Consider the following 15,139-nt stretch of genomic DNA (forward strand, 5'->3'; position numbering starts at 1 on the left):
TTTGGCTAATGTGAATCTTGGCTTGAAGCGTTGCCCTGGCTCAGTGTCCGGCTAATGGCTTGACTTGTTTTGGCATTGCCTTTACGGTTCGTTGGCGTTCGTTCGTAACGTTGATTGCCGTTTAGGATACTTTGAAGTTTTTATTCTCTTTTTGTTTTGGCAAGTGCCAGAGAGCATATTAGTTACGGATTTTCCAATTGCATATATGTATTTATATAGAGAGAAAGAGAGAGAGAAAGGGAGAGAGAGAGAGAGAGATAGAGTCAGGGAACGATTGGGTTTTCGTTTTATTTTCATTTAATATGCTTTTTATGCGTGCTTAACAATTACTTTGATTTCAGCAAATGTCTAGACCTCAGATGTATGGGTCTGATGGGATTGTATATTAATGGATTCTTAGTATATTATTTTTGTTTTTATTTATTTTTTCGTTTTTAGCGAGGTCGTTTACCCAACTCAATCCAGTTAACAATAATAATTTGATCGGACAACGCATCGTATACGCAATATTAATCATTTTACTCTGACGAGTTTATTTGCGTCATTCATAATAAACATGAAAGCGCTTAAACCTTTTTTTGTTATGCTCGTTCACGACGTGAAAGGAGTATAATGGTTTTTAACAACGCACGTTTTATCTAAAAGACATAGCTACGTCCGTGAGTATATCTCTCTCTCTTTGAAAATCTACTATAAATAATTTAACTCTTCGTCCATTCAGAACGAGTATTATGCAATCGCTGACGCCCAACTGCAACATGTTTGCTTGTTTTTGCTCGGGCTCGTCGACAAACAAACTGAAACTCAATACTGATTGATTAGATTTCACATGAAGTCCATCGGGTCAATCCCTTCAGTAGCTGGCTCTGCTGATCGCCATTGAAACTGTAAAACTATGTCCGACAACTCACACGACGACTACTACATATAGAGCAATAAATGGTAAACACATGTTCGCTTTTCAGACCAACCAATCTTAATGAATTAGTGCTGACAGCTGCCAAAGTCAACATTGCTCAAGCTTTTCCATTCACTTTAAGATTTAAGTTTTGGCCAGTTTGATTTCTAGATCAATTATCTGCTCTTTTAAAGTCAGTTCATAACACACAAATTCCTAGTCAGCTTAAACAAAAATATATATATTTGTATGTTTATTTTTTGAAATGCTTACAGCAAATTGTATATTGTTTTTAGTCGTTGGCTGTGTTGTGAACGTAAGTTCTAGGCTTAAGCATTTCAATTGCTCAAAATTCCCTAAACAGATTTAATTAGTTTTTGTATGTGGACCATGTAAGTGCATTTCCAACCCAAAAACCTGGAAGGTCGACTGACAATCAAAATGATCCTGGAAGTGCTCAAAGCTTACCTTTAATGGAAGACCTCCCAAAACCTGAAGTTTCTTTGAATCGAAGCTTATTTCCAATGAAGGACATGGAACTAGTTACGAATTTTAGTAATTATAGCTTATTTCTGGTAAAAAGTGTCAAAGGAGTGGAAAATGACAGCAAGCAACATTCATTGCCAATGGAAGGTGTAAGAAATGCTGACAAGGTTTATCCAAAGGAAAAATTACTTCCAGATGAAGACATGGAAATAGTAAGGTCTTACAAAAATGAAAGATTTCTTCCACCGGATGGCAAAAAACAAGTGGTATCAATGGAAGGTAAACAAAATACTGGCAAGCTTAATCAAATTAAAAGTTTACTTCCAATGGAAGCTATGGAAATTGTAAAGTCTTATAAAAATGAAAGATTTCCAATGGAAACCGAAAAGCCACTGGAATATAAAAACAATCCACACGATGTCAAGACCCTTCAAATCGAAACATTACTTCCAATGGAAGACATGGAAGTTATGGGGTCTCATAAAAGTGAAATATCACTTCCAATAGAAGGCACAAAGCAAGTAGATAATACAAATAGTAACCAAATATCAATGGAAGACGCTCAAAATACTAACGAAGTAAATCAAATTGAAAGTTTGCTTCCACTGGATGATATGGATACAGCAGAGTCAGCAAAAATCGCCAGAATTTTTCCAAGAAAACTTAAGAAAAGAATCAAAAGTAAAAAAAATCACAAAAATAATATGTTCCTTTTACATCACGCCCTCAAGAATCGAAAAAATACACATAGTCCACTATATAATCGATCTAAAATGATTGAATCCTTACGACCCACTAGTAAGGGTAATGGAGAGTCTGGCTCAACAATCAACTATATCAAAATACAACCGAAAGATAACTCGGATACACCTAGAGAAAAGTTCGAAAAGTTTCCGAATCTGTTAGCCGTGAACGATAAGAAGGACTTTAAGCAAATGATTTTAGAAATCAATGAACGGGGTGGTGCGACCAAGGCAAATTTATTGCTAGGGGACAATGCGCCAATGAACTATTATCCTGGGTAATTATTTCTTAACCACGCACACATTTGTAATTCTCTTGCTCAGAGCGTATTCTGTTCTGTTGCATAAGCTCCACAGCTTTGGATCGTAACAGACTAAAGCTGAGTGGATTTGTGGACGGTGTAGTGAGTGCTTTCGCAATGTTAGAGCTCATTGAGTTACCTTATTATGCTCAGTATATCGAGGGGACTGCAACATTAGAAAGAAATTGTATTCTGAGTAATAAAAAGGCTCCACAGGTTGCATCGTAAAAGGGCAAAACTGTGCACTCCCACATTCATGTGTTTGCTCAATTAGTCAGTAATTGTACCCAGGTTCCACAGACTGACTGCATCGTATCGATCTGCTCTCGGGCGCCTTTGTGTATGAAGAGCTAAGAGCTTTACTAACACATATTAGAGCTAAGAGCCTACACACAAACATACTCCACACATATATATAAATGCAATGTAATTCACTCGATTCTCTGCTGTGAACAGTGGCATGAGAGGACCGTAAATAATGAGGATGAGAGTGCGTGGGCGAGCTCTATTGGTTGAATTTTTGCAATAATTGCAGTTTATTTATTTATTTTATGGATTGAAAACCAAATTTTTTCATTTTCAGTAAGCATTTGGAATCTGTATGCATTGGCCATTCCACCATATATAACAAGCCCGTAGTAATGGATTGGCTGGAACCGAAAATATATTCGGCCTACAGATCCGATTCCGCCCAATGGACCGGTCCCGAGGCATATAGCATGTGGGTTGCTTTCAGATATAACCTCTTCAAAAACGGCAGATCTGAGGAATGCCACAAAATAGCATTCAACACGTGTAGGTCCTATCTGGAATGTGCCTTGATGCGCAACCAACGCATGGAGTTCTTAATACCAAAATATCCTCTTCATCAATTGGGATACGCCTTTGTGCATAGGAAGAGTATAAATGAGGACCTCTATAACAGCTATACAACGTATAAGCCAAAATTGTAACATTAAACTAATATTAATAAATTATGTGTAATATAAAAACAACATTTTTGAAATGTGTGTTTAGTTTATATATTCTAGGTATATTAGTTTGGGAAAATCTATGTGAGAGCCGAACTCTTAAATCACATATTCTTTATCAAGTCAACGAGCTAAGTCGATCTAGTCATAGTCGACTCTTGGCTCCACAAGCAGAGTTCATTTTTATTATTCTTATATCTATACTGTATATATGTATATCCTATCTATATATATCCACAACATAAATAGCTTGAAGACGCCATTAGACCATGAGTAACTTGATTAAAGGTAATTATACAAACATGTTGCCTGATTCGCCCCACCCAATCGAAATATTTACTGATATATTGGTATTGGGTTTCGCTATAAACAATGTGTGTTCGCCCTTATACCTGTCGGCTAACAGATTGTCCCCACATCTTTGTTTACTCAAGCATCGAGTGACACCGACACTTTGACATCGAACCCATTAATTACATTGTCAATAGATGGAGATTGCGTTGGTAATGCAATTTATGAGTGTAAGACCGTTGTGAATTGTCGGGGTGCAATTCAATTACCTTTAACATTGATGGCAAATGGATTTCTAATATTGATTTTGGACAAATTGTATTGAAATTCACTGCATTTACTTGATTATTAACTTGATTAATTTAGGGTAATTTAAACTAAAACTTTCCGCCTTTTCGAACTATAAATACTTCGCGATCAAAATTAGTTTAGAATATATCATTTATACTTAAATAAAAATTGAAACAAAAATACATACATACATAAATATATATTCATATAAAAATACAATACATACTATCACACATACCTCCACGTATATTGAGGTCTATCGAAAAAACCAAAAGCCCAAGCCTCAATAAATGGCTTCGAGAGCACACATACACGCGCGTCTACAAAATCCGGCGGAGAGCTGATATAAACCGTTATCCTCTGGTGCATACATTAAAGTATCAATGGCTTACAGGAACATGAACACACACACATACACATACACATACACATATTGGTATGTATATATGTGCGTGTGTGCATAGCTCACTTATTTGACCCGGGACACATGTTCAAATTGAAAACCAATGCGCCGCGCATTTACGAGCTTAGCAAGTGAAGCCGTCAAAAACGTATGTTCAGCCACAATTTAAAAGTCGCTGTCAAACTGTGCGCGATGCGTGCCAAAGTCGTTTGTAAATATTTGAGCAACATAAATGGATAACTTTTGCATAAATAATGAGCGCACATGAGTGCACAGCCGGCTAGCTAGAGATTTTTGTTGTTATACATATACACATATGTATATTTATTTATATATACGCATACACATGTGTATATGCATAGTGCAAACAATATAGTTGTAGATATGCCTATGCGATATATCAATTTATTTGAGTGGAAAATATATTCAAATATAAGGAAAGTAAATGTAATATTTTATACTGCAGCCATGTCGAGTATTGACTTTATTTGTGTATTTTCTTATACTTAGCGGCTATTATAGATTATAATCGAATGGCAAATCTTATTAAATATATTAAGAGCTACAAGCTATCAATAATTTAATCAGTTGAAATAATAGTCTTTTATTTATAGTGAAAATAATGATATATGCAGATAAATGATTTATGTTTATAATATAATTGAATAATGTGTATATATTGCTGGTATATAGACAGAATATTTATTTAAATAAATATTAATTGATATATACTTTAGAGAGCCTTAAGACTATTCAGTTCAAGAGACTAAGAAAATATATGATAGATACAGCAACCTAGTCATAATTTCAAATAATATTTCACAGTCAAATAGTTTTCTAGTATCATAAAGAATCAATTATTGCGTTGAGCAGCTTAAGCAAAAAAAAAAAAAAAACATTAAATTGCGTATACGCAGTGTGTGTGTCAGAAAATGGATTTTTGGCATTAAAAAATGTTTGGCAGAACAAATTGATAAATACCATAAAAATGAATGTATGTGTAAAAGTGTGCGTGAAAGAGAGGCCGAGATGCGTTATAGAGAATGAGAGAGAGAGAGAGAGAGATACTGGAATGTGGCGTGTGGCTTTTGTGGCGCTGTGTCTAGTGTTTGCGGTTTAATTTCTGGGGATTTGAGCTAATGCTCTAAGTAGCACACAAAATTATAGGCATATGTATGTGTGGCAGTTTAAGTGTATACATATATAAGTATGTGTGCTATCAAGCATTAGCTATAATTTACGATTGCAATTGAATGGAAAAGCAAATGCTTTCCAATCTGAAATCTGGAAATCAGCACTTTAACGATAACTTTTTGTGTAGAAATCCTAAGGGAAGAGAATCAATTAAATATCAATCTTTGAGGGAAATGATTTAATAATAATTATAAGAATTGTATTAAATATAATAGTAGTAAACAGTAAGGGATAGTAATAAAACAGAACAATTAATAATTAAATATCAAACTCCGAATAATAAAACATTTTTAATCGCCATTTCTTTTTTATTTACATTTTGAGGTCATTAATTTGCATCATTTATATTTTGGGTTGCAGTCTGACGATTCCTGAAAATATTTATAGTATTAAATATTTGAAAGTACGAATTTTATAATTGATATATTAATGTCATAATTGAAAGCTAATTAATATGCTCGCCTAAGGCTACAGCTGCAACTGTCGTTGAATGCTATTAAATGTGTTGCATACATATGTACATATATTTGTCTAATGAATACAGACCAGTGCTTAGGGCAACAATGTTGTGGAATTGCTTTATGTATTGCTATTACATTTTGTTGTACTATTAAAGCAGAGATAGCATTTAAAGAGTACACTGCAGTGAATAACCAAACAAATCAGCTTAATGGCTAAACCTTTCTAAAAAAGATATTTTAATTAGTTAAGAGTTGCTAGAGAAGCGTTAGGTATTTTTAGCAGATCAACAGAACTACTTTTGTTAATAAGTTAGTTGGGTCTCAACTGCAAATTTCTTATTTGCAAGTGTGAAAACGAAAATCAATGAATACTTTTTTAAACTATGGCAAATACTAAATGTTTGCGATTTCAATTTCAATTACTTGTTATTTATTGAGCTCAAGGAAAGTTTTCATTGAATTGTGGTCATTGGGTCATTGAAATCCCAGGACCCAATGATGTCAATTAATATCAAATATGTCACATCAATTTGCGCTAGTCCAAAAGGAGGCCGAAATGTTTAGACAGGTTGACCAGAGTTTGGCCACAACGACAGCTATCGCCATTTAATGCCTTTTTTATGAGGCGGCTAGGCGGTGTAACGTAATCAGTGAATCAACGCACATAACTGAGAGCGAGAGAGAGAGAGAGAGAGAGAGAGGGACATTGTGTGCGTGTGAGTAGTAGAGTTTGCCAAAATTCGATTCAGTGAGCGATACACATACACCACAAATAGAATCCAGCTCAAGCGCCGCCCCATCGATTCAATCAGACATTGTGTCCATAGGGCCTCGTATGTGTGTGTGTGTATGTGTGAACTCGCCTTGGACTGGGGCGTTGATGTGTCTATTTAATATGCAGTGCCAAACTCAAATTAAAACTCGACACATATACACAAACACACACGCACACCACACCAACACGTAATAACAACGTGACAACAACTAACTGTTATTGTGTTTGTGTTTGCTGTTATTAGATTTCCCGTTCCTGACAAACTTCACTTAACGCCAGTGCACTGGCAGAAGCTCAAACCGTGCATGAATGTGAGGGAGCGCGCATGTTTGTGTGTGGGCTCCTCTCTGTACAACTATGATTAGATAGAAAATTGTGGAGCATTAAAACCGCAACTAATTGGCAACGCTTAAAGCCAATGCTCTGTCAAAGTTTTAGCTCAAAAGTCGAATAAAGTACCTGAATTCATATATACGCACATGCATGCATAGATTACATATCTATAAAATAATCACTTTATAAGTACATATGAATTTGTTATATATAAATATGTATGTATGAAATACTCGCTCATAAACTTTTCCACAAACCCATGTGCTCAAAACTAATTTTAATTAGCTCTAATGCAGCCACGCACAAAAATGAACAGCAAACTCATGATGTTCATGGCGAAATAAAAATAGGTATGTGTATTTCCTGTGCTAGAGCAAAAGCTCGCAATAATAATGCAGTAACCAAAATAGTTATTTAGCATAATGCAAAAGAGCGAAATAGTCACTCAGTTAAAAAGTTCCACTCTCTTATTACTCATACGATGCATTCCACACTGCACTGATCCGTTATCCCTTGTACGAGCGAGAGAGAATACTCGTGTGTGTGTCTATTATGAAAGCACTCTAATTAAATTCCACAAATGCGTTGATCCCAACTACACCCTGAATATTCTGTAAGATAATTACTTACTCAGAGCAGGACAATACACGTATGCATGTGTACATATATATGTAGGCTCACCTTCAGCTTTACTCTACATATACATATGTATATATGTAAATTTACATACATACATATATATATAAAATATAACTATAAGCCATAACAAGTGTATGTTCTTTATAAAATAATAATTAGCTAAGTGCATCTTTACAATAGGATATATGCATTATTTATTTAATTGTTACAGAGAATAAAAATTTAGTTTAAGGCCAGGGCAATAAAAGCCTTCAGGCAGATTATAAAAATCTAAATATACCTAATAGAAAAATATTAATTAATATTGAACGCTGAGAGCCTCGAGCGAATTGTCATATTGCAACAAAGGCAAAATCTTCAATACACACATACATATGTATTATGCACATACATATATGTTATTTAAATATGCGGCATGGAGTTTTCGTATGTATGAAGCTCATTTTATATACATACATATACTCATATGCGAGAAATTCATATCTATATAAAGATCTAGCAATTCCTACAACAGCAAAAGAGACTGGCCGACACAGTTGAGAAACAATAATCTGAAGCACTCGCAAATAAAGCGAAATTTCACGAACAACTGAAAGCAAGGGAGTGAATTAGCTACGCAAAGCACTGATTTGCCCTAATAAAATTATAGCTTTGAGCATTTAACTTAGATAATTCGTAAGCTTTCACATACACAACGAAGAAAACACAAAGACTGCAAAGAGCAGTTGAGCGGCATTGCTCCTTCCTCAGACACAAATATCGGTAATTGCTCTCTCTGCCTGCAGTCCACACATGCATGTTAAGCATAGCATGACTAAATGCGTGTGCTTTGGCTCTCCGACGAACTATTTAAGAAGCGTTCAGCTTTAGCTTCCACCATGCCTCTCTCTAAGTTACGATCCAATTGTGGACTTTGAATGTGAGTGTTTTGTGATTGGCAAACAATTCTTAGTTCTGCAGAATTGCGCTTAGAGCTAACAGCGCATTCGATTTTAATACCTACATATGTATTTAACTACATCACGTCTAAAGTAATTTCATTGAACAACAAGACCACTTCCATCATATCAAGCCAATGTAACGCAAATTTATCTATTTTCGATAGGCTCTGATTTCAATAAAGTAATTTAATCAAACGCTATTCAGGCATCAATTACGTAAATAAGACCTATTCAGTTAGACCTTTCAATCTGTCTAATAAGATAAACTCACAATATACCGAGAAGGGTACATATACATATACATACGTACAAACATGCATACACATGTATGTATATATTTAGATAACCGTCAATTAGAGCGAGAGAGTATAGAGCCCAATAAGCCTTGAGCTTGCCACTTCGCCAAGCTGAAATCATTTTCGATTTCGTTTATGAAAAAGAAACGAAAAGGAAAATAATTCCTTCAATTGATTTTCATATTTTTTCATTCATTTCATTTCAATTATTGTTGTTCTTATTGCTTGCCTGCCACTAGGCCCGAGTTTCAATTTGAAACATGAAACACCACATCAAATTGCGATCTAGGGACTAAAGCTATCAAATCTGCTCGTCGGTGTATGCGTTTGCTTGTATGTGTGTGCGTGAGTGTGTGTGTGCGTAGGTGCGTGTGTGCGTGAGTGTGTGTGTGGTCTGTTAGTAAATTGGCCACTCGAAATAGTTGCGCCTATGCCTCTCCCCCTCACACACACACGTACACACATAACGGCTGTTATTTATAGGCGCTGGGCGTGGCTGGCCTATCTTCTAATAGCCAAGTAGCCAGTGAATGTGCATATATGTATGTATGTGAGCGTGCGTGTGTGTGCATGCGTGAGCCTGTGCCTTTGACTCTTCCGCTGCTGTTGAAAGCTTTCGCCAACTTTTCGACTGGCATCAAAATCGACAACTAACATTTTGGCTCAGCAACAGCTTTCTTCCTCTTTACACAAATTCAAAAAGGAGAGCAGAAACAGAAAAAAAAATAAAATAAAACCTGCCTCAACAGCACCTACTGAGTGGGCTTGTGATAATGTTATTGTGCGTGTTCATGTGTGTGTGTGCGTGTGTCTACTGCTGCTGCTGCTGACACCTGACAGCTTTGTTTAGCTCACGCATTTTCTTTGTGCCCTGAATTTGAAATTACCTTTGTACACCCCATTTTTCACCGGGCTCACGGCAAATCTTTTAAGTCCCTGCGATCGCGCTCAACTTTTTCGAGCGCTCAACTTTTATTTATTTATTTTTGTTCGTCCCAATGGCTTTAAATATGTCTGCTTAATAAACTCGATAAAATATTTCATTATGCTTTTTGGCTGAATATAAAAATAAAAAAGTAAAAAAAAGCGAATTTATTGATGCTTTCGTTCAGGCCGCGACTCGAAGCCAAATCAAGCAAAAAGCTTCACACGCCCAGGTGCACACGCACACACATCTCTTAGACATATTTTTCTTCTTTCTTTTACACTTTTATTTGTGTTTGTTGGAGGCGCCATCAACAGGCTATCCAATTGAGTTTGCGTTCTTCTTTAAGGGTTTTTTAATACACTATCAGAGGACATTTCGAATTTTCAGCTGGAAATGTAATTTATGTAAAAAACAAAGTAAATATATTAATTATACTTATATATATTTTATGGGTAATATAAATATTTAATTTTTGATTATTTAGTCATGCATATTTTAGAAAAGAAAAGGTATTCCTGAAAATTAAATGAATAAAAATGAATAAATTATACTTTGTAAATTTTGCTGCATATACATACATGTAAATACTTATTAGTTAAATATGTATATGTATACTTATGGAAAGAAAAAGTATTTAGAAGTTGAGGTAATTAATAAATCTCTAGCATTCGCAAATACAAAAAGACGGATGGACAATCGATTTAACTTTTACTGCTTGTTATATACATTTTAACAAAACAATTTTAATCTGATGGGTTCAGGGTATATAAATATCCAATCAGTTTTCTCACTTACCTCTCTCAGTGTATTCGATATTCGTCTTGGCTCAGCTGGCACACCTTACTCTGCCTGTTGTTAATTAAATTTTTTATTTTATTAACAGTTACTTTTGCCGCTGCCTTTTGACTTGAGCCTTGTCTGCCGAATGCTCTACATTTATTATTAATCATAAGGCTAGTCAGGCAGCTTGTTGCACACACTAAGGTAGTACAGGGTGTACCGCGACATAAAGTTATTCGCTTGTGGGGAAATTTGTTTCGCTGGCAATACCTCGACTGCCCTTGGGCGCTTTTCATTTAATTAGCTGTTTCATTTGAATTGTTGTGCCAGGTGAAAAGTTTAGTATTAGCAGAAAGCAATAGTTTATTATTCATAATTAATTGGCCGCAGGGCGCGAGTGGAAGTTTGTTAAGCATATTCAAATCATATTAAAAACATATTAATGATTCTGTACTCTTTAATGAATTGTTAAACAATTCCTACGCATTCTTTACGTTTTAAGATATATATATTCATATAACTGTCAAATTAGCATATTTTTAACGCCCTTTTCTTCAGGGGGCTCAAAATTAAATGGCACCATTAAATGAAATGAAATTCTTGGCACTCATTTCAGTTTATAATTTAATGCCAGCTATTAATTTCAGGGGAATATTCATTTTTTATTTCTTTTCTTTTTCCTTTTATTTCTATTTTATTTTTATTTTGTTCCGCGGCGCAGGCCGAGAACAAATAAAATTTCCTAATTGCTCACCAAGGAATAAGTTCGTCGGCTTCTAGGAATTATTTTGAAATTGGCCGAGAAATGATTTGCAACAACTCGAAGGCAACTCGAGCGCAACGGCATAATCGACCGGGGAACAAAGTGCTCAACAAATCGTTGAGTTGAAACAAATCTCGATACAATTTAATGAGTCCATTCAGAATAGGCATTGCCAATGCCACGAATATGAATTGAATTTGGCCCGCCAATAGGCCAAGAATTCTCAATTGCTTAGGCGAGTGCTGTGCGCGTGATGAAAATTCGAAAAGCACGAAATGCCTAATGCCTAATGCCTAATGCCTAATGCCTAATGCCTAATGCCTAATGCCTAATGCCTAATGCCTAATGCCTAATGCCTAATGCCTAATGCCTAATGCCTAATGCCTAATGCCTAATGCCTAATGCCTAATGCCTAATGCCTAATGCCTAATGCACAATGCCTAATGCCTAATGCCTAATGCCTAATGCCTAATGCCTAATGCCTAATGCCTAATGCCTAATGCCTAATGCCTAATGCCTAATGCACAATGCCTAATGCCTAATGCCTAATGCCTAATGACTTGGTCTAAGGCTAAATACCGAAAGCCGAATGTCTATTGCCTATGACCAATGAATAATGACTAATGAGTTGGACTAATGACGTATTTCTAATATGAAACAAGGCCTTTCACTCCGATTTAATCATCGCATCGTGTTGGCACGTATTCAACTCTGATTGGATGTTTCTAATTGGTCCTGCGGGCAGCTGAGCCACTTGACAGTTTGCGTTCCAGTAGCTCCGCAAGCTTTTGCAGTTGTTTTTGCTGTTTTTGTTATTAATTTGCTTTTGGAAGTTTTCACTCTCGTTTTCGTTTTCCTTTTCGTGTTCGTATATGTGCGTACACACGCCGTCCTTGAGCTGGGCTGTAGCGAGGCAGCTGGGGAGCAATGGGGCCGACGCCCGCCCGTCTTGCTTGAAACGCAGCTGCTAAGCGTATCTAATGTCCACCCACAAAACGAATTTCGTGTTCAGTTCAGGTTCCGGTTCGGTCTAAGCATAAGCTACAATTCCGACCATCTCTTTGGGTTATTTGTTGGCTTTGGAGGTTTGTCCCATTGACTTTGTATGTTCCGGGGCTCTGGCTTCCGTTGCGTGGCGCAAACAATTTATTTATGAGCACGAAAGATGCTGATTTCATATAAATTCATAGACGTAGCTTACATATTGATCTAGATAAGTATTGTGCATTTTCAAGCTCAAGACGAAAGAGTGTTGCTTCCAGAGTAATTTCCGTAAAAATGTATGTGTATGTAAACATATATATATATATATATGGATTTTCTTTTTTCTGATATTAAATCGTCGACTATCTTGAAGTATTAACACATATTCATGCATATTCATACATTATGTATATGATTTTTTTCGTCGTATAGCTGAAGTCGAGCAAAAACACAATAGGACTTTAATTACAGCGAGAATTAACATATTAATTACTATTTTATGAATCATAAATATTCATTTACGTTTAATGATATATGGCACACTCTCAAGCGTTAAATCAATAACCATTTGACAGCAAATGAAAAAATAAATAATAATTACTGCACTCAAATGGGAGTAGGGAAAATTTGTAAGATGGCAAAAAGAAAAGTAGTAAAAAAAAAAAAAATAATAATAATAAGTATTATTTAAATTGTTTGGCAAACTTGATCTAAGTCCTAAAATTGTATTTTATTTTATATAAAAAATACTACAATTAATGAGAATATGTATTTTAAACATTTTTTAATTTAAGTGAATATATTTCTTGTTATTTACAGATATATTAATTAAAATATAATATAATTAATCAAAATATAATATTTTGTTTGGTATTTATAAGAATAAATATATATTTTGAATATGCGTTTTTTTAATTGTACTCTTTCAATTATATTATTTTAAATTGTAATATTTACGAATGATTTTATGAACATTGAATTTTTAATATACAATCCTTTACTTGTTTTTTTATTTGTTTATTTTACCTTGAATAATATAATTTTCTATAATGAATATAATTAATCTTATCTCACACATTTTTAATATATTGCGAAATAACTTAAGATTTTCAGCTTCTCGCCTATTATTTATTGGCACTTGCAGTTCAAGTTTAAGAACTTCTACAAGAAAGTTGGTCATTTAAAATTGAATACAGTTGGAAAACCCGCGGCTAAACGGGATATTTATTGAAAAACTTTCCGAACATCAAGAGAGTGAAATGTAAAGCTCCAGAAATATAATTTGAAATTCATAAATTCATAAATTCATAAATTCATATTATCCTTGTGAGTTATTCAAATTAGCTGACAATTGTTGCTGCCAGAAGAAGGCGAACAACAAAAAGCATTAGGAAATCTGTTGAAAAAATGAAATGGTACAATTTATGGCCTATTTGTGTGTGTGCGTGTGTATTGTTGTGTAGGCTATGGCTGTGTAAATCTTTACACACACGCGCAAATTGCCACACATAATTATGTAAACGAGTTTTGCGTGTGGCAACTGCCAGTGTGGGTGGCACAGGGGGGTGGCAGAGCGAAGGGTAGCGAATGGGCGAGCACATTTTAATTACCAGGAAAATGTAAATTAACCGAGCCACCTAAGACAACAGAGCAGCAGAGAACCAACTGGGAAAACGCACAGCAGCGGCGCAGCCAACAAAACAAAGTCATGAAGCCCATATTCTATGGGCCTGCGTTTGAGTGGGCGTGAGTGTGGGCGCGGTTGAGTACAAGTGTATGGGTGTGAGCATGAGTGTTCCAGCACAGCTGAAAAGTATGCTACAATAAACTTGGGCTGCGACTCTATGATAACTTTTCCAGTTGCCAGTTGGCGCAAAATGACACAAACGCCAAACGATAACAAATATGAATATGCAACTACCGAAAGGATGGCTGAGAACTCAAAATACCCTAACTAAATAGTCAAAGTCCAGCTAAGGCCATACAAATTTTGAGGAAAACAAACTATGGTCATCACTCAACTGTCTGAGTTCTTGGCATTGCTTGACAAATGAGTTGTGTGAATGGACAGCATCGACTATTTGCGAGAAATTAATTAAAATTTGTAAACTATATTCAATGCCTAGCAATTGACTTGTACTTAATTAACACTTATTTCAAAATCATATTGTATGACAAGCGTTACAAGATCTAATTTATTTAATTTTCATTATACTGATAAGGATCTTTAGTCATTTGACGAAGTTTGGCATATCGATAAGCTTTTGGGACTTTTGAGAATAAAGCAATTCGAATAAGCTGAATAAATCATTTGTATAATATCATGAAATACCTCTTAAGAGCGATTTTATTATGTGCTCTTTGCTCTCGTTCCTCCTTTTGCGCTCGGTCATTGTACGTTCACCACAGCTGAAAGCAGCAACTATGTTTTTCCTCTTTAAATTAACCTTTTGCAGAAGATGTTATCATTGAGAAATAAATGGAGAATTATTTTTTAATTTTTTATTATTATTATTTATTGCCCATGCCATACAGAAGCCGCCACTACCTACCTAATATAGAGCACGCAAATATATGGAATTACATTTCCACAATCCCCTCATCAATGGAAGAAAAAATCTTCCAGAGTAACAAAATCACTAAGGATATCTATTAGTCGC

At 35.2% G+C, this 15,139-nt stretch overlaps 2 protein-coding genes across 2 annotated transcripts in view; both read left to right on the forward strand.

Moving 5' to 3' along the window:
* The first annotated feature begins 1,061 nt into the window (after positions 1-1,061).
* LOC115563530 (uncharacterized) lies at positions 1,062-3,426 on the forward strand. The gene is made up of 3 exons (XM_030386645.2): positions 1,062-1,214; positions 1,273-2,405; positions 3,013-3,426. Exons 1-3 carry the CDS (start codon positions 1,164-1,166, stop codon positions 3,380-3,382), a joined length of 1,554 nt encoding a protein of 517 aa, XP_030242505.2. The 5' UTR covers positions 1,062-1,163; the 3' UTR covers positions 3,383-3,426.
* Positions 3,427-13,118: 9,692 nt separating this feature from the next.
* kuz (zinc-dependent metalloprotease kuz) overlaps positions 13,119-15,139 on the forward strand; it is a 274,041-nt gene continuing 272,020 nt past the window's right edge. Inside the window, exon 1 of the transcript XR_016196388.1 lies at positions 13,119-13,159. The gene's annotated coding sequence lies outside the window, so the exon portion shown is untranslated. The remainder of the gene's footprint in view (positions 13,160-15,139) is intronic.

This window comes from Drosophila navojoa, chromosome 3 (genome assembly GCF_054131105.1).
Source record: "Drosophila navojoa isolate 15081-1374.11 chromosome 3, UAZ_NAV_1.0, whole genome shotgun sequence".
NCBI classification, from domain to species: Eukaryota; Metazoa; Arthropoda; class Insecta; order Diptera; family Drosophilidae; genus Drosophila; species Drosophila navojoa.

What these genes read in the sequence shown, in the direction of transcription:
- LOC115563530 (XM_030386645.2), top strand. Translation starts at nt 1,164, where the DNA reads ATGCTTACAGCAAATTGTATATTGTTTTTAGTCGTTGGCTGTGTTGTG. An exon ending in TCGTTGGCTGTGTTGTGAAC is followed by an intron (nt 1,215 to 1,272) that starts GTAAGTTCTAGG and finishes AGATTTAATTAG; the next exon opens with TTTTTGTATGTGGACCATGT. An exon ending in CCAATGAACTATTATCCTGG is followed by an intron (nt 2,406 to 3,012) that starts GTAATTATTTCT and finishes TTTCATTTTCAG; the next exon opens with TAAGCATTTGGAATCTGTAT.